The sequence below is a fragment of the Semicossyphus pulcher genome, unplaced genomic scaffold (assembly GCF_022749685.1).
Source record: "Semicossyphus pulcher isolate SPU_LCO1_2020_fin unplaced genomic scaffold, fSemPul1.0.p SCAF_10, whole genome shotgun sequence".
NCBI lineage: Eukaryota > Metazoa > Chordata > Actinopteri > Labriformes > Labridae > Semicossyphus > Semicossyphus pulcher.
Genome location: NW_027211604.1, coordinates 24,307,830 through 24,325,925, shown reverse-complemented (window position 1 = coordinate 24,325,925; position 18,096 = coordinate 24,307,830). Strand labels below are relative to the sequence as shown.

Sequence of the window (18,096 nt, the reverse complement as noted above, 5' to 3'; positions counted from 1 at the left end):
GTCAGTGCGAGGAACATTCCCTCTATAATTCATTCAATGAACAGCCTTTAGAGTTAAACTAAGAAAGTGCAACATAAGTGCAGCTACTGTCGGCCTCATCAAGTTTCAAGAATGTAACTGTAGCTGGGATTAACCAATCACTGGGTACATGCTACACTACTCCTGCACGCACGTCATGGGAAACCCAAGTCCTTCAAAATAAAAGCTCAGCAGGGACTTTTTGCCACAACTTTTTTTTTTTGAAGCACACACCTGAGACCCACTTTTGGGTCCTGACCCACCAGTTGAGAACCACGGGTCTAAAGCACACTCACTGATTTCACTGTGTGTGCTTATATGTTCAGCCTTACAGGTTTCTGACCCTTTAATTGTTATAGAATAAAATCTGTCTGTTAATTTCCTTTACAATCAAAGATGATCACACGTGACTGGATGTAACTGACCACATTGTAAAACACTGCTGCAACATGAAGTTCTTTTTCTCTCAACAAGCATTTTATAAAACATTCTTGTTTTATGTTTGATAACAGTTTAGTTTATTTATGCGTTCCCATTTTAACAAACTCCATTTTACACGTATTTACTGAATAAATATAATTCACACTGTTCTAGCTAAACACATGCTAACCATTTTACTCAGAAGTCAACTAATTATTTATATTTTTTATTTATGTCAACAGAAATTTAGTGCAGCAGCAAATACTGAATGTGTGTTTTTGTCTTTATGGATGGGGAAGAAGTAAATGAGCATGTGCAGTGTGAGTGCCTTCAATCTAAGAGGAGCAAGACTTGTTGCAACCGTCCCCAGTCTCCCCTAATTTATACGTGCGACAGGTAGTGCAGAAGGAGGTCATTTCATGCCATTTATTCAAGCTTCCCTCTGCTAAATAAAAACAGGAAGTAGAGTAGACAAAGCAAGCTGTGAAATCTGCAGGAGTATCTGGCTGCAGAAGATTTAGCTTGTCTGGCTGTGATGAAAATGGGACTTGTATAAAGGGCACGCAGCAGGAGGGAGGGATCAGCACCTTGGTGATCAGCGCTGCTCCATGAAGGATTTGGAGCGATGCCAGAGGTGCCGGCAGGTGATGGCCTTTGTGCAGAGAGGATGTGCTTCCTGTTCAGGTAGTGGCTGAAACAGCATGTGCAGGAGCCTTTGGATTCAATGTTAAACCCTTGTGCATCATTAACGACGACTGGTCTTAGGAGTCCTTAGAGGACCAAAATGTCCGTGTGTCATAAACTGTCATAAACATATTATATATTAATATTATCTTCCACTTTAACTGAGTTAATGCTTTTAACCAACATCAGTCCTGATCATAACCACCAAATATTCATTTATTTTCAGAATTTTAACCCTTTAAATGCCAGTTTGCTTACACAAAAATACATTTATTTTTTTATGACAAAAACACAAAAAATGAATTATTTTCCTTGAACTAAATGCTAGAGGGATTGTTAATGTTAATGATTAGCAACAAAATTGATTTTGATGCAGTATTAGTTTTTGTGCAGTGTAAGATTTAAAAAAAAAAACTACCCTGAGAGGACAAAAATGTCCGCATCAAACTGCCATAAAAATATTATATATATTATATATATAAATTTATCTTCCACTTTAACTTATTTAGCCAACATCAGTCCTGATCATAACCACCAAATATTCATTCATTTTCAGAATTTTAACCCTATATCAAAGTCAAACTCATGTTTTATCTCTGTACTTGAAGGACACATGAAACAAAGCCAATGAAAAACAAAAGCCATTAGAACAACTCTCAACTCATATGGTCTCACTCAAACACACACACACACACACACGCACACGCACACGCACACACACACACACACACACACACACACACACACACAATCTTACATCCATATGAACAGGCCCTTGGAGCAAACCATGAAATTGCATGTATTAATATTTTTGTTGTATCCATGTTTTTCATTGGCTTACAGTGCAACATAAAACAACAGGAACAGAAACCAGGAAAATAGCAGTCATTTGTCCCAAAGGCAGTACATGTACAAGTGGCTCAATCTGGTGGAAAACCAAAAAAATTACACTTCTGAGGGGAATGCTCCAAAATGACAAACTAACACAGAGGATCATCTTTTTATGTTCTAATGGCTGTGGGATCAAAAAATGGTGTTTTAATGGGTTTCAATGGGGACATTTTGGTCCAAACCTTGAAGGTCCTACTTGATGCACACGCTATAATATAGGCCCACCATTTTAAAATTAGCAAAAAAATACTTCCATTGCCATTTGCCATGCCATATTTTTCATTAACACAGTCAAAATAATAATAAAAAAATTTTTTTAAAAATGTGATGCACAGGGGTTAATGCATTTTGTTTAAATACATGATTTACTTGGTAATACAGCCCCTGATCAAGCTTTCATCTGTGATAAATTATTTTATTTCTGTCTGATGAACAAATATCTTCCTGAAATATTTCTTTAAAGACAGTCAGTCAGTTTACACATTTACATTATGAGAACTGTCTTTGAATGCCCTGCTGCTCAGGTCAGCCCGTCTGAGCGGCCAGTCAAACTCAATGTTGTGTTTCAGACTGCTGTGCTGCTCAGTGGGTTCATCTCTGTGGACTGGTATGTCCCCAAAGTCCGAGTGCCTTGCCTGAAGAAGCCTCTCAAGCTCCTCCCTGTGGACAAATGAGAAAATGTCAGTACACATTGATCACTTTCCTGTCACAGAAAAATGCCTAAGAAGAGTTTTCTAATGTCGAAGCTTTGAGTGTGCGTTGATGTTTCTGCACCTCTGTGCGGTCTGTCCGGCGGTGTCTCTGAGCCAGGCTGCTGGGGCCGATCCCAGCACCCGGGATCCTCATTGATTTTGCCCAGGTTGATGTTCCATTTGTTCCAGTTGACTTCCTCCACTCTGTGAAGACAAGAGGACACATGCTCCAATTACTGTCTGTGTGTGTGACGCATCACTCAGCTGTCAGAGGAGGCAAATTAGTGAAGAACACAGTGCACTGTGCACCAATCGATGCTGCTCACACGGCTGCATCTTCCGTAAAACCTTCAAGCCTAAATCTTTGTTTCTGCTTTTCTTATATTACTTGCTACACCCTGTTTTTTGCTGCCATGAGGATCAGACTGTAGAGGTAAAAAGTTTTGGTGCAAATGATTTGTTTTGTCCTCAATAAAAAAAAAGTGAAATCAGACATGTAAAGCAAATGAAACTTAGGACACACACAGCAGGCCGTGTCTCATACCCAAATCCAAAAGCTGAACATATCAGCCATAAATGCAGTGGATCATTTTAGTTCCATACCTCACACAGCATCCTTATTAAACCTGATGAGAACACACCCAAATAGGCATTATTGACACACATGCTGATTTAGAGTCTTATCTTACACAACTGGACACAATGTGTGATAATTAAAAATGTGCTTGTTACTTTTAACTCCACCTGCTGATAATCATTCACACATCATAAACATAGCAAACATGCTCTAAGTTTCTTATCAGGATAAACCTGCTGAGGAGCACTGTGAGGACTCCAATGATGAGGTAACAAGAAGAAGAGTTAACCGCAGCCAAAAACAGCAGCCATTTTCCTCTGACATCACCCTCTGGGCAGGAAGCTCAAATGCTGCGCTAATGTCACACTGCTGTGTTCCAGGTTGTGAGTTAATAACAATAACAGGGAATCTTTGTTTGTTAACCACCTTCCGATTTATCAGTAACTATAAATACAACAGACAGAAAAATCCAGAGGGAATCAGGCCCTATATCAAGTTTAAACAACATATTAGATAACCCATTAGCTACCTTCAGACAACAGCTAAAGTATGTTAGCATTCACCCTACTGCAGGGTAAAACCTTAACCTTGGCTATGCTAACAAGTTACTTTGCCAAAAGCTCTGAGATTGGAAAGTTCGCACAGTTGGCGCAAGTTCTCAACATTACCGTGAGCTAAGAATCAACGACTTTGCTACCATATGATGTAAGAATATCACATGGTAACATAAAAAAGGAAGTAGCTAGTGCATGCAGTGCATGCTAGCATTTGCTGTTGGCTCATTAGCTTTTTGCCTATATCTGTTATTAACCAAGCATGGCAGTTCAGTTAATGTATGAAGTACATTCTAGCAAGTTTGACCTATTCACTTAAAGTCACAATGACTTGAGTTGTTAATGGTGAGAAACAGAAATTTGTGATGAAATCTGCATTCATTCATGCACTGAATCATCACGAGGCATTAGCCTGCATTAAGGTTTATTTGTACCCTCATAAGAAATTATTATTATCTGATTATATTTTGTGTTAATCATTAAAGGGCCAGATTCAGTGTATGGGTCGCCAACTGAAAACTTCTGTGCAAGACAGAAAAGTTAATGGATCGCCAGAGTTGTCGCTAAACATCCAACTATAAAGATATTTCAGTCTGAACCAGGGTTGCACCGATACTGATACCAGCATCGGGTATCGGGCGATATCCGAGCTTAAGTACTCGTACTTGTAAAACTACGACGAGTACCACGATACCACTTTACGGCTTGATGTTAGCCTCCCGTTAGCTCAGCAGGTAGGCGGAGAACCACTAACATATGGTAACTATGTGGTATGTTGTGTTATACTGAATGTGTTATAGGCTACACAAAAGTCACATGTGTGGCAGTGCCATGTTTGTTTCTTCAGTAAAAGTTGACTGTTAAAATGTCAGTTGCATCATTGTGTCGATTTACTGTGTTACAGTCAGAGAGTGAGGACCATCTGATGAAAATGAAACATGCTGTTAAAGTCATTATGAGAACTGTAATGATATTATTAAGTACTCATATCGGTACTCAGTATCGGTAAGTACCCAAATGTAAGTTCTTGTACTTGGTCGGAGTGGCATCCGTGCGTCCCTCGTCTGAACCAAAGGGGTGCACTCACTGGCCCATGTGGCTCAATGGTCTTTATCTGGGAAAGGATGGGACGTCTGTGTGTGTCATGATCTTCACAAGTAGCTTTTGAGAAAGCCTTTCAAAAAGCCTGTGAGTCAATAGCCACATTTCCACCTCAGGTAGTAGGGACCTTTAGAGGTACTCTGCATTTCCACTGCATGGACCCCCCAAAAGGTCCCTGCTCTGGAGTTAGTACTTCCTGAAGAACAGGGACTTGGGGTTGGGTTTTGCTGCACTGAACATTTCTAATGGGTTGAAATGTCCAAATTTAATTACATCTCAATACTACTAAAAGCGGCGTAATGCTTATGTCTGTGTGTGTACTACGTGTGGCTGTCAGTTTCACCGTTATAGACCGTTAGCTCCATATTTAAAACAGGGTGTGCAGGGAATACACTCAGAAAAGGTCTTAATGTTGAAGGTGATGTGTTGATAAGCTAAAATATAGCAGCGATGACACAAACTGTGGAAACACTACAACTGATTGTGTTGTTAGCGAACTGAAAAAGGCAAACCTGAAACACCGGCGACGGTCATCTCCAAGAAGTGTGCCGAGGTTTTTCTCCACCCCACAGCGAAGCCTGTTCTGTATACACCAAGGCAGCCTCCTCTCCATGTCCAGGATGGTGATGGCCCTCTGAAAAAAGTCACAGCAGGTCGTCAAACCACAGCTGGTCTGAACAGGAACTCCCACCATGTTTACTCCCTCCTGAGCGCCTCACCTGCAGCTTCCAGATGCTGGCACTCTCCAGGGCGGTCCTCTCCACAGTGCGGTTCATGAGGGCGATGAGCATGTTGAGCAGCAGGATGTAGGTGAGGATGATGTAGGTGATGAGGAGTATGTAGAAGACCTCCATGTACTGGTAGTCCTGGGTGAACTCCATGTCGCCCATGCCGATGGTGAACTTGAACAGCTGCAACGTGGTGTAGGAGATGTTTGCGAAGGAAGCTTTGTAACAAGGCTCGTCTTCAACGGGAAGAAAAATACGTGACCGGTTCTGAACTTTAGTGTTGTTTTTCTCAGGAGGCGTTTTAAGCAGAGTGACCACCGCTGTGAAGGAGATAAGAGCAGATGTCACTCAGTACATCCTCCCTTAAAGGGATAGTTTGGATTTTTTTTTAACTGGGGACGTATGAGGTGCTTATAATAGTCAGTGCATTACCTACAGTAAGTGGCAGTCAGCACGGTTTGTTTGAAGAAGCCAGTCAGATTGCCAACACAGAAGCTAAGCTATGTATCGCTAAGGATGAGTTTGGAGAATAATATAGTTTAGCCTGTTAAAGGAGCAGTTGAAGGAACAAGCCACTGTCAGTCAAAGCTGGTGTCCTCTGTAATCGATAGAAGCAATGATACTTCAGCTTGAGGCTTTGCCCATTCTACAAACGTACATTCCTACAACACCCAGCGTGCATTGCGCCCCTCCCTTGGAAAGGAACGGCCCAGCGAGAGACGCTTTTTATTGATTAGAAATGTTTTATTGTTTTTAATAATAATTTACTCAGTCTCAAGTGAGAGCTGACAGGTGTGTTTACCTGCATGCATGTTCACTCCCTGTCTTGTTCCTGCCAGTATGCCTAAAGAGGCCTCACATGCTGCGTTTTGCTTTCAAAGATTTTACAGCAAAGTGCAGTTAGAAAGCAACCAGTGCACAAAAAGAATCTCTGCGTACTTGGATGATTTGTGATGCTAATTAAGGCAATGCAAGGCAAGTTTATTTATGAAGCACCATTCATACACAGAGCAAACCAGAGCATTATGACAGGCATAAACACAGAATACAAAATAAAGTAAAATATAAAAGCAGGTCCGGTCAGAACGATGCAACAGGATGCTTCTACTCAACTATAACGCGTCAGTTATAATTTTCTCACAGGTCCCAGACCCTGGAGTCTCAGACTCTTTATTTGTCAAAGTTTAATGTACCGCTAAGTAACTGTCACACTGTTCATTTGTATATGTGTATGAAGCACTGGGTGTGTCACAGTAATGTGCAGATTACAGCCATGTCACTGTGGATTGAGCTAACGGGGTGAGTTGCAGGTAAAAGGTCCCACACAGTCGGTCGAGGTCACAGTAAAATAGTTTGCAGTGAAACAGCGATCCTTATTAATCCTGAGCTCCATCAGAGCGGTCTTCACAGTTTTATTTTAGGTGCTAAAAGTTGATTCAGTTCTCTCTGGAGTTTCCTCTGTCCTCACAATTTATAACAGTTTCAATTAGTTTTTAGTTTTGCTGCTAAATGTCCCACCAAATTTGCTGCAGTGACATCACTGCACACATGGAAACATTTGCTTCTCTAATCTTTCATTTAAATAGTTGAAGAAGACATTCATGCATCAATACAACACAATAAAGAAATCACCTGAAAGCACCACCACACCCTTTAAGACCTGGGTTCAGAATGAACATGAGGACTCACAGATGATAGAGAGTTTAAGCTCAGCTTAGTAACATTAAACATTATTAAAACTCAAGGACTTGGACTCAGACTCGGACTCAGGTAATGGGGACTCAACTCGGGCTCAACTCGTATTCTTCTCTGGTGACTCGGACTTGAACACTGAGGACTCGAGACTCGACTCGAGACTAGACTCGGACTCGAGGTTTGGTGACTTGACTACAACACTGATTCCTATGCATGCAGCACAGAGTCAGATCTGCTGTTTAAAATATAATACAATGAAAATGACAAAATGCTGTTAATGGTGGAAACGAGAGACTTTTATGAGCCAGAGGACAGGGGAATAACTCGTCCAGGGTGAGACGGGCCGACAGAGAGAGAGAAAACTTATTTTCTTGTTTGGTGAGTTGTTGTTTCATTAATTTATTTAGTGCTTTTAAACAAGTGTCGAGCTCTAGATATTTACTGGTGCTTTGACGTATTCGTCTGCAGGAAAATGACGACTGCAGTTGTCTTATTGCCAGTGGCGACCCCAGGATTTTTTCAGAGGGGTGGCCCAAACTCTGGGGGTGGCACACCAAAACCAAAAGTCATATAAGCCACAGGGGTGGCCAATGAGATTTCAGGCCACCCCCTTAAATCGCCATTGATTATTGCAGCTAGCCACAGCTGTCTGTGGCTGTTACCACTAAACAGAACTCTGTGACATCTACATGTTGACCAGATCCAAAGCACAGTGCGCTGCAGAAACATTGCATTAGTACGGTTGAGAATAGGGCTGTCTGATGGTGGGCAGTGAAAATATAGCGTACAGCTTGAATATGTTCAGCTGCAGACCCCCTCCACAGAAGTACATAGCTTATCTTCAGTGTTACTCCAGCCCACTGGAGTACCTGCTATCATCCACTGGAGGTAATTCACTGGCTATTGATAAGTTCCTCATACAATCACACTCCAAAATCTGAACTTCCACTTTAATATAATTTTGTCAATAGCAGTGTCTAAATGTTGTTATCTCTGTCAGAACCAGAATCTGGTGTCATTACCAAGTAGGTTTACACATACAAGGATTTGTTTTTAGTGCATATCAGTAATAATAGACTCATACCTGCAGAGAACCCAAAGAGGAAGACGATGTAGACAAAAAGAAAGCGCAGGATGTCACTGAGGATCATCTACAAGGACAAGACACAGGAGAGGTTATGGATCAGTTGGCGACTAAGATGTTCACAGTGGACCACCTGTGTGGACGGTCTGCGGACAGTCTGCGGTCTGTCTGTGGACTGTCTACCTTCTGAATCATGATGCTGTAGATGCCCATGTGTCTGTCGCCTCTGGAGAAGTAGAGCAGGTTCACCCAGCTGAGAGCGAGACACAGCACCAGCAAGCTGAGGTACTCGGGCCGCCCGCTCAGATACAGGCCGGAGGAGATCATGAAGAGGGCGCCCTGCACCAAACTATCACCAGCAGAGAAACAACTGTGATCCTGCTCAGCTTTATGATTGTAAATGAGGACAATGTGCAGCAAAACACAAATACCATGTCGTATAAAAAATACATAAAGACACATCTTAAAAGAAGAATCTATCTTTACATCATTTGAGCTTGTTACAAAAATCAGTGTGTCAGTAAATCACAGAATAAAACTGAAGAATATAAGATTATAATGCAAGTTGAGCAGCCTCATGCTTGTTTGACGGTGCTCAGACTGTCTTTAGGATTAGCAAAGGAAGGCTGTAAACCTGAAACCCTTAAGTGTCCAGCTTTAAACGTTTTTTTACCAGGAGACGCTCTTTAAAACAAACAGCTCAGGTAATTCAAACTGATAAAAAAAATACTGAATAAAACAAGTTAAAGATCAGTGTCTCCTCTATGTTGTTTTGAGGAGTTCGGCTATGAACCAGCTAACTTTAGCTAGCTCCCTAAAATCCTTCTTCCAGTTAAATCATACAGAACAAATGAAGCAGGGGACATGTAAAAAGCTGAGGTGGACAGACGCAGGCGTGGTCAAACATGACATCCATATGGGCTGATACAGGAGTTAGATGTTGTGCTGATCTGCACAAAAAGGAACAGATAGCAGAACCTTCATGTTGAAGAGCCAAATCTGATTGGTGTGACATATTTCCAGTCGGGTCCAATATATATAAAATCTTCAACATTATTACTTTAAAAAACAAATTACTTTCCACATATGGATGACCACTTTGAGTTTTAGGGAAAAACACAAAGTCTGTCTACCAGATAACTCAACATGGCACGTTTAATCTTCAACGACCACATCTACAAAAAAAGCATCAATACTTACAACAGAATCTCATAATATCCATCAACGAGTAACGTCTGCAGCTTTGGCCGTTTCCTTCTCATGTCTATAATCTAGGGATTAATAACAAATAATAATAGGTAATCTTATTGAAACATGGATTTCACAAGGTGGTGATATAGAGTTTACTTTTAAACAAGATGGCACCTACTTACCCCTATGAAAAAGAAATAGAGGTTTGCCAGCGCGGTCACTAGCTGCCCTGAAACATACAGGTAACCCTTCGTGCTGTGTTCGATGGGAAACGGCAGCTTTAGGGAAGAGAATGAACATTAGCTCTATAACAAAGGGTCAGACCACTACAAGGATCAATCACACAGTGTGTAGAGCCTGTCTCACCTTAGTTTGAGGCTTCTTATTATAGGCTACAACAGTAAAGATGAGCAGGTACAGGATGTAGACCAGGAAGTTAAAACCAAACATGCCGCCTGCAAACGTCTTCCACTTTGACTCCAGCAGGTGGCTCAGAGGCTCGGTCTGAAGCATCTCGTGACGGTTCTGAGAGGAAACAGGACAAATTGAACATATTCACACTGCAGGCATTTCCCCACAAAAAGTCATGTTAATGTTAGCTAACTCTTATCACTGTTAGTTTGTAATTTACACCTTTCCTGATATATGTTGTAGCACTATTTAAAGATAATGTTATCTGGGAAGTGGCTGAATGCTGAATTAATAAGCAGGTGAAAAAGAAACACTGAAAAGAGCCATATAATATGGTAAAACAGTATATTTATTAACCTGTTAGGCTCAGCTTAGTCACAAAGGTCACTCAGCTAGTTTCTAGCTAGCATTACTGTAAGCTAATTTACATTAGGCTACCATTAGTTTGGACTTTAAGCCTTTCCTGCTGTATCTTGTAACACTATTAAATCCTAATTTTAGCTAGGAAGTGGTTTAAAACTGCATGAGCTGAAAAGATAATTGATAGTGAACATTTCAAGCTAAATACACATATCTGATAAACGATTAGCAACCAATAGACAACAGCTAATGTTAGCATTCAACCACTTCCTAGCTAATATTATGTAACATTACGTTAGCTGGGAATATATGCATTTCTTATGGTACTGTGAACACAACTGTACATATTATCCGTATGAATGGTAGCTTTCAGACACTTTCTATCTAACAGTGTTATTAGCTCGTACGGGGGTGAACTCTGTTAGCTATTATATGACTGTAGCTACTGTGGATTTTTTTGTGGCCAGATTTCCCTCCAGATTTTTATTTTTCATCGTCTTTTTGATTGCTGAGAACTGAGAAGTGCTAATGAACCATTTGTCAGATTCCCTACATCTACACAAGTTAACATCATAGCAGCATAACTGCCTTTGTGCTCACACCCTGAGCATGATGTCAGAGGAAAATGTCCGCCGTGTGAATATCGTCAGTTGAGTGCAGTATAACGAAAGAAGCTGCTCTGATTAGAGTCACGATGTTGGGACTCACAGGAATGCCGCTGCCGTAGACCAGTATCTCCAGCACTGAGTTATCCTCGTACGAGTCCAAAGACGCCAGGTCATACAGGGAGGAGGTGACGGGCCCGTAAACCCACTCTGTGAATTTTCGGGACAAATGTTTGGTGTCACTCTCCTGGAACTCCTTTTTCAGGATGTGTGAAAAAACCTGCAGACAAACAAGAGGAAAGAAAAATTTGTCTGTGATGTTTATCGACAGTTATCCCCCGAGATCAAAGTCAAGACTGACACAGTGGACTTGTCTGTGACTTTACACCAGCCAGCAGCACTGAGGACCCCAGTCCAGACACTCACAGATCCCATCAGAACACACAAAACACTATTATTTAGTCGCTTGGGAGCCATAGTACTGTGTGGGATTCGATACACTTCTACTCAGCTGTGCCTGCTAATACTGCTTATATCGAATTCCAGGCCATGTGGTTCAAAGGTAATCTGAGCTGATCTCGGCTGTGGAATCAGATCAAATCTTTAAAATTGGGGTGCTGGTTTAACTCAGTGTGTAGAGCAGGTGCCCCGGGCAGCCTACAGAGGCAAAGCCCTTAACGCACTGGCCGTGGTTTCGACTCCAACTTGAGGGCCTTTGGTGCGTGTCATCCCCTTCACTCTCCTCCCCACTCGGATGAATCCAATCCAATGTTTGAAAAACTTGCATATAAGAATGCTGTACTAGTTGAACCTGGCTGACAAAGGATTACATTTCTAAGTCCAGATCAATTAAGATCCAAATTGAACTTTTTTAAAAACTGGGCCTAGTTTTTACCCCAATCTTTCCAGTCTTGGCGGCCAATTTGAGAGGTGTTAGCCCCTTGTTGTTCTCGATGTCCTCCAGCTTCAGCTTAGGGTTCAGGCTGGCAGCGGTCTTGAGGATCTGGTTGTACATGGTGGTGATGAACTCTGTGTTTTCTTTGGAGTTGTCAGCCACCACCACCAGGGCGTGCAGCACCGTGTTTCCATAAGAGTCCTTCATCTGGGCATCTGCTCGTTGGAACTCGTTCACCATAAGGAAGTCAACCACGTCAGGCTGGTTGGTACAGGCAGCCAGAGACAGAGGCAGCTCACCTGAGAACAACACCGACAGAGACTCAGCTCAAATGTCTGAATGCAATACATCAAAATACAAGCGTGACCTTTCACAGCAGACCTTTGAGACTTATGCTGGACATATTCATGCTATGAAAGTCCCTCTTTACTAAAATTGACTTTTTCTTTTTATTACTTCCAAGCGACCGCCTCCGGGGCTGGAAAAAAAAGCCAAAGCAAAAGGGTCAAAAACTGCAGTTCCTCAAGAGGCCACTTGAGGCAGGCTCCAAAAGCGAGTCGATCCCTATAGGCCCCATATTAAAACGCTTTACTTTGTCGTACAAAAATGTTTAAGCTTGTGCCAAAACGCTTTTCATTTTCTGTAACCAGCAGTTTGCCAGGGCCAGCTGCCGTCTTCACTAGTCCATAAACTATTTTGGCGCAATTGCCTTGAACAGAGGTTGTTTGTGTTTTTTTGTTTTTTGTTTTTTTACAAATGACAACCAAAAATTATTTTCGCTTTTTGTCCGCGTTTTCCTGCAATTTTTTTTGTGCTTTTGTTGGCTTGTTTTTAATTTTTTAATTTTGAAATGAAAATCAAGTAAACATTTGTTTTTTTAATTTCTGTTTCTGGAAGGAAAATTCAAAGACCAAAAAGTATGCTGAGCGAACAGGTACCTGCATGTTTGAGGACACTAACACACACATGCAGTATTACACATGAACAGATGGGGGGGGTGTTGCCTTTACAGTTTTTCTCAGGAGCTTTTGCTGAATAAAATAAAATATAATGATAGTTGAAGTTATTGAAACAATATGATAAAATCTTCACAACATTTTGTTACTTGGGCATAACAGAGAGAGCATTGATCATTCTTTGTTACCATTTTTGTCAATCAATCAATCAATTATGAACGTTTTAGCACATGTTGGCCAATGATGGCAAAAGATGGGAACTCAAGTTTAAGACTTGAACTCGATTTGCACTTAAGCAGTAAACAAATATGACTTGCCCCTGGAAACTTGAAACACATTCATTATTAACCTGGGCTATAGGCAAGTTTAGGTTACAGGTTAATAGTTGACCACATAACTTTAATGTCACTGACATATCAGGCAACCATGACAGAGGCTAAAGGGCTTTGTTCATTTACAGTAGATTATAAACGCTCAGTACTATGGACTCAGTGTAATTATACAATACGGTGGAGCTCTAACTCATACAGTTTGTACTGAATGTCTAATAATAATAATTTTTGCCACCCTCTCTCCTACAGTGTCTCTGTGTCTTTCCTGTGAATTTTATTTTATCATGATTTATTAAAACCAGACTTGACTTGGTCTCACCACTGCCCCCAAAGACTTGAGACTTGACTAGTGCCATCTCTGGACTGAGGGCAATCGTTTCCAAATAGAACAATTATTAGTTGTGTGTGTCTTTGTGAACAACATAGACTTTGTGTTTTATTATTTGAATACTTTCATTCTCCAAAATAAAACTGTAAAAGGGAGCAATGTGTCAATAAAACAGGACAACTTTTCAGCACCATGCTTACTTTATATGTTTCATTAGTGTGTAAAATACTGAATCAAGAAGTTCATGTGTCACTGCAACATTTAAGGACAACTTACGAGGAATTAAACTAGAATATTGCCTCATTACTCTTTACCACAAAAAATACAGCAACTAAGATTCTGTGAAAATAAAGACAAGTCATTGTCAGTAGAGGATCTTTGTGCGACCCCTGAGGAGGCCGCTCCTCCCTGCAGCAGCAGCAGCAGCAGCAGCAGTGTGCACTCACCAAAGTAGAAGTTGGGTCCGTCGTGCGGCTGAAAGAATTTCCCGCAGGCTTTGGCGTGGACGTCTGCTCCTTTACTGACCAGCAGCTTCACATAGTAAATACTCCTCCTCTCGATGGCTATGTGCAGAGCTGTCTGACCTGCCAGAGTCACACATGAGTACATATCAAAAAAACTATTCACATTTCTCTCTTCTCTCATCCTTCCTGCTCCACACACCGGTTACCTTCGTAGTAGCTGTTGGTGTAGGCTGCGTTCACAAACTCTTTGATGTCGCCTGTCTTCTCTGAGATGTCGATCATCAGCTCCACCGTCTCGTTCTTGCCGTCTTTGAGGTGCAGCAGAGCCTTCATGAGGGCTGTTTTACCGTAGGACTGATCTGCAGGTGTTAGACAGGTGTTATTGCATTGAACGGTTCATTACCCCATTAAAAGAAAGTTGTATCTAATTCCATTATAACTTGGCTGCATTCTTCCCCATATTTTAGTGTTTGTTCACAAAAATACTAGAATCTGCTCACCTTGCTTCTCTTGAGTTATTTCCCCCCCACACACCTCTGCTCTAACTGCTCACAGCGGCCTGTACTAGTACTCCTACTACCGGCATGTTTCTGTGCAAAGCCAACCAAACACCACGTTATATTTATATTTTTAATGCACCAAGGAATCATTTTTTCCATGAGTCATTGTGCGGTGATTGGAAGGCAGCACACAATGATTCAAAATAATAACAATAAATAAATCCTCTCAAATGTATTAAAGCTAAAGGAACAAGCCTTACTCTGTAGACGTAGAAAGAAAAGATATTTGTGTTTAAGTGTAAGTGCATTATGGGTGTGACACTCACACAAAGAGTCGGAGAGTTTCTTCATGTTCTGGTGCAGGTACAGCTGCAGGCCGTCCAGCTGTCTGACGTCTCTGCTGGCTACAGCTTCAAACAGTCTGTCGATATTAAACGTCTTACTGTCTCTCTTCCTGTTCTGCTCGGCCTCTCCCCGAATCTCTCTGAACAGAAGACATTCGACAGACACGAGGTTGGAGAAGATTCACATAAAGGTCAAAAGGTCAGGCAGCTTCATATGAATCCACTCCGCGAGGCTTGATAACAGAAACAGTGCTATAATGAGTATTAAATACTGCAATGATCAGATTAACTGTGGATGGAGAGGCTCACTTGTCAAAGTTGAGGTTGAATCTGAGTTTAGGTTTGGTCTGCTCTATGTCCTCCTGGTAATCAGTGTCCATGGGAGCCTTGGGCTCCTCCTTGCCAAATCCCAGGGCAGAGGCTACTCCATCTTTCTTCTGTGCTTTCTGTCGAGCCTTCTCCTCCTCCGACCTGTCATCCGTCTCCAGCTCGAAGCCAAACATCTCTGACTTCTTCATCTTCCCCCCTTTGTCCAACTGTTTGTAAAGAAATACAGCAGAAGCTCCATCATGCAGGGATTATAAAAGCACATGATAAGATAAATACACTTCAGTAACACAAAGGGAAAATTAGCTTCGAGAAATAATTCTACAAAAACACAACATGTAGAGTACCACCATCAAAACTACACCACCACAAACAGCCGCGCCTCTGCTGCTTGAGACACAGTGTTGCTAAGGGCTAAACACAGTCCCACACATCCTATCCTCCTGTCAGTATGTCACAATTCAACAATGTAAAACAACAAAATAGCTCTAAACTAAACTAAAGACGGTTTTTGTTACTGTTTAATCTGCTAATTCTTTTAAAGATGAATCAGTTTATAGTCTATAAATTGTAGAGAAGTTGTTAAAAATGTTCATTACAATTTCCCAGAGCTCAAAGTGAAGTCTTTGATTAAGCAATATCACATGAGAGTGAGCGATGTACTGAATATCAGCACGCCTGGGATTCAGTGGTAGGCACGATACGATACGATACCGCTGTTAAACGATCGTTATCCAAGCGGCAAATCGTAGTAAACAGTAACAAACAACAACAGATTACTTTTTACTAGTTTTACTGGACTGTTGTTGCCGAGCAACCCAAACACTGTCCTGCTCTCTGTGTCTCCCGGTGACCACAGATCAGCTGTTTTTAACAGCAACCAGTGACTTTTCAAGTAAAACATGAGAAAAATCAGTTCCATTACAGAAGCTGGAACCTGTCAAAAATGATGATACGATACGATGAAAAGGTTAATCAATCAAACGATCCGGTCAATGATTTACTTTTGATCAGCCAGTTTTTTGTATTGATATTTGAGCAGTGATTTAAAAGGGAGAAAGAGAGCAGCTGTTTTAAGTTGAACTAAAGGTCGTGGTTCATATTCAGAGGACAAACTATGTAAAAGCTCCATCACTATTCAGTGTACATGTCTGAGCACAGTTCTTTTGTAAATGATAACACAGTCGTATCTTATAAAATGTAGGACAATTATTCTCTGCGGACCAGACGTTTCCTACGCTGGTTTGGAGGGATGTAAACAAGGTAAGCAAAGAGGAACAAAACACTTTTCTGCTACACAATTGTTTTTTCTGATCATCTCATGCCTCTAATATTAACACAAACCACTACGAGTTTGTCTGAGCTGGGTGGGAAACATGTTTACCACAGGGGATCACCTCAGCGGCCTGTGAGAGCTCTGACATATTTTCAGACATGTGATGTTTGGCCTCCAGTGACGAACAAAGGAGAGTATTTAGAAGAAGATCTCCAACACAGCAGTAAACACACAGCGCGTCTCTGCAGAAAAATCTAATTGTTCACACCACAGTTTGCACAGAAACAGAATCAGGAAGTGAATCAAATGCAAATAGTCCTGCAAGGTTCAGCATGCTAATATAGTGTGATCTTAAGACATGTGGGGACAATGGGAAGCTGATCTGTGGTGGCTTTTTGTTCCCCATATCAGTGTGGAAATGAGGAATTGAAGTGAGTCAGTGGAAACCATGAACGACTCCATGACCACCATGAGAGGAATAAAGAGCTCAGAAAGAAACGACGGATGGAAAGAACAGAAGCGTGAACATCTTATTTTTATAACGAAACATGAGTATTATCACGTCTCAATGATGGATTCAACTTGTGTTCAGTTGTGTGCCGGAGCGCCTTCTTCCACACCACGTCAATATGTCCCTGTCACTGTGTTATTTATGGGTCTATTGATTTAAAATGACCTGCAGTAAACCTTGCTTTATGGTAAAACACTCCAAATACAGACGCACAATTATCACTAAAGATCTGTTCAATCTCTCCCCTCTACACGTCTGTCCTCTCAGCTGTGCACTGCATGAAACAAAGGTCTGCATGGCTGTATGTTCAATACACCAAATATACAGTAACACATCACAAAGCAAAACCACAAGACATCCTTTGACTCACCAGAAGGAAGTCTTCTTTTTGCGCCAGTTTTCTTGATTAAAAATCTGATCTTCAAGAAATAAAACAACACAACACATTGGGTTAGTTCCTGCAGAGATGCACTGACTGTGCCGCGTCTTGAGTTACTTGTTTAACGCAAAGGATGTGAGATTAGCCGGAACAAGACAGAGGGAATTAACGTGACACGCCCTGCAGAATATCAGAGCACATTACAGAGCCCTGAGTGCTTAAAAGGATGCTGTATTGATCATGTGTGCTCAAGACAAGACAGCAGAATTACCACTAAGGAATGTATGCGCTGCACTGAGAGGCAGAGAATGGGTCCATCAGACAGCACTTTCAAAGCACTTTAATCAGCTTCAAGACAAGAAAATAAACCTTAAGTAATACACTGAAGAAATGTCCTTCAAGAAACGACCAGAAGCTCCTAAAAACAAAGCTTCTGGAGATAAACTGAAATCATAAATGAAAAACTCACCCTCCTGAAGTCCTGCTTCTCTTACACGGGAGTGTCTGTCACAAGTATTTAAAGCAAGTCTCCTTCTTATAGTCCATAATGCTGATATGCTTCCTGTGTGTCACAGCTGCCTCTTCTTAGTTTCGCTAAGGGTGTGTATGTGTGTGTGTTTTCAGTGCAGTTGTGGTCCTGTGACTGTGTGGTTGCAGAGCTTCTGCCTACCAAACGCTGCAGATCTGTGTTCATGACACGTGACGATTTCATTTCTTAAGATCACTTCCTTTTTTTCCTCTGATCACACACACACACACAGACTCACACACAC

The 18,096-nt window shown here is 41.4% G+C and overlaps 1 protein-coding gene across 2 annotated transcripts; it reads right to left on the bottom strand.

Moving 5' to 3' along the window:
* Positions 1-1,439: 1,439 nt before the first annotated feature.
* On the bottom strand, positions 1,440-17,857 carry trpv1 (transient receptor potential cation channel, subfamily V, member 1). Of its 2 annotated transcripts, XM_069668982.1 has the most exons (17): positions 17,793-17,813; positions 17,315-17,363; positions 15,140-15,366; positions 14,813-14,970; positions 14,193-14,345; positions 13,969-14,106; positions 11,907-12,205; positions 11,115-11,291; positions 10,002-10,160; positions 9,818-9,913; positions 9,645-9,715; positions 8,628-8,793; positions 8,445-8,511; positions 5,657-5,985; positions 5,450-5,571; positions 2,788-2,909; positions 1,440-2,673 (listed from the first exon to the last, which is right to left on the bottom strand). In XM_069668982.1, exons 3-17 carry the CDS (start codon positions 15,346-15,348, stop codon positions 2,579-2,581), a joined length of 2,361 nt encoding a protein of 786 aa, XP_069525083.1. In that variant the 5' UTR covers positions 15,349-15,366; positions 17,315-17,363; positions 17,793-17,813; the 3' UTR covers positions 1,440-2,578. The 2 variants fall into 2 exon arrangements, with proteins under 2 accessions (XP_069525083.1, XP_069525091.1); XM_069668990.1 differs by lacking the exon at positions 17,315-17,363 and having other exon boundaries at positions 17,793-17,857.
* Between the last annotated feature and the right edge of the window lie 239 nt (positions 17,858-18,096).

Bases quoted from the DNA above. Each gene is read 5' to 3' on its own strand.
- trpv1 (XM_069668990.1), bottom strand. From the start codon at position 15,348: ATGAAGAAGTCAGAGATGTTTGGCTTCGAGCTGGAGACGGATGACAGG. The intron at 5,572-5,656 runs GTGAGGCGCTCA...GACTTTTTTCAG, and splicing joins CCAGCATCTGGAAGCTGCAG to AGGGCCATCACCATCCTGGA. The intron at 2,910-5,449 runs GTTTGCCTTTTT...TTGTCTTCACAG, and splicing joins GACCGTCGCCGGTGTTTCAG to AGTGGAGGAAGTCAACTGGA.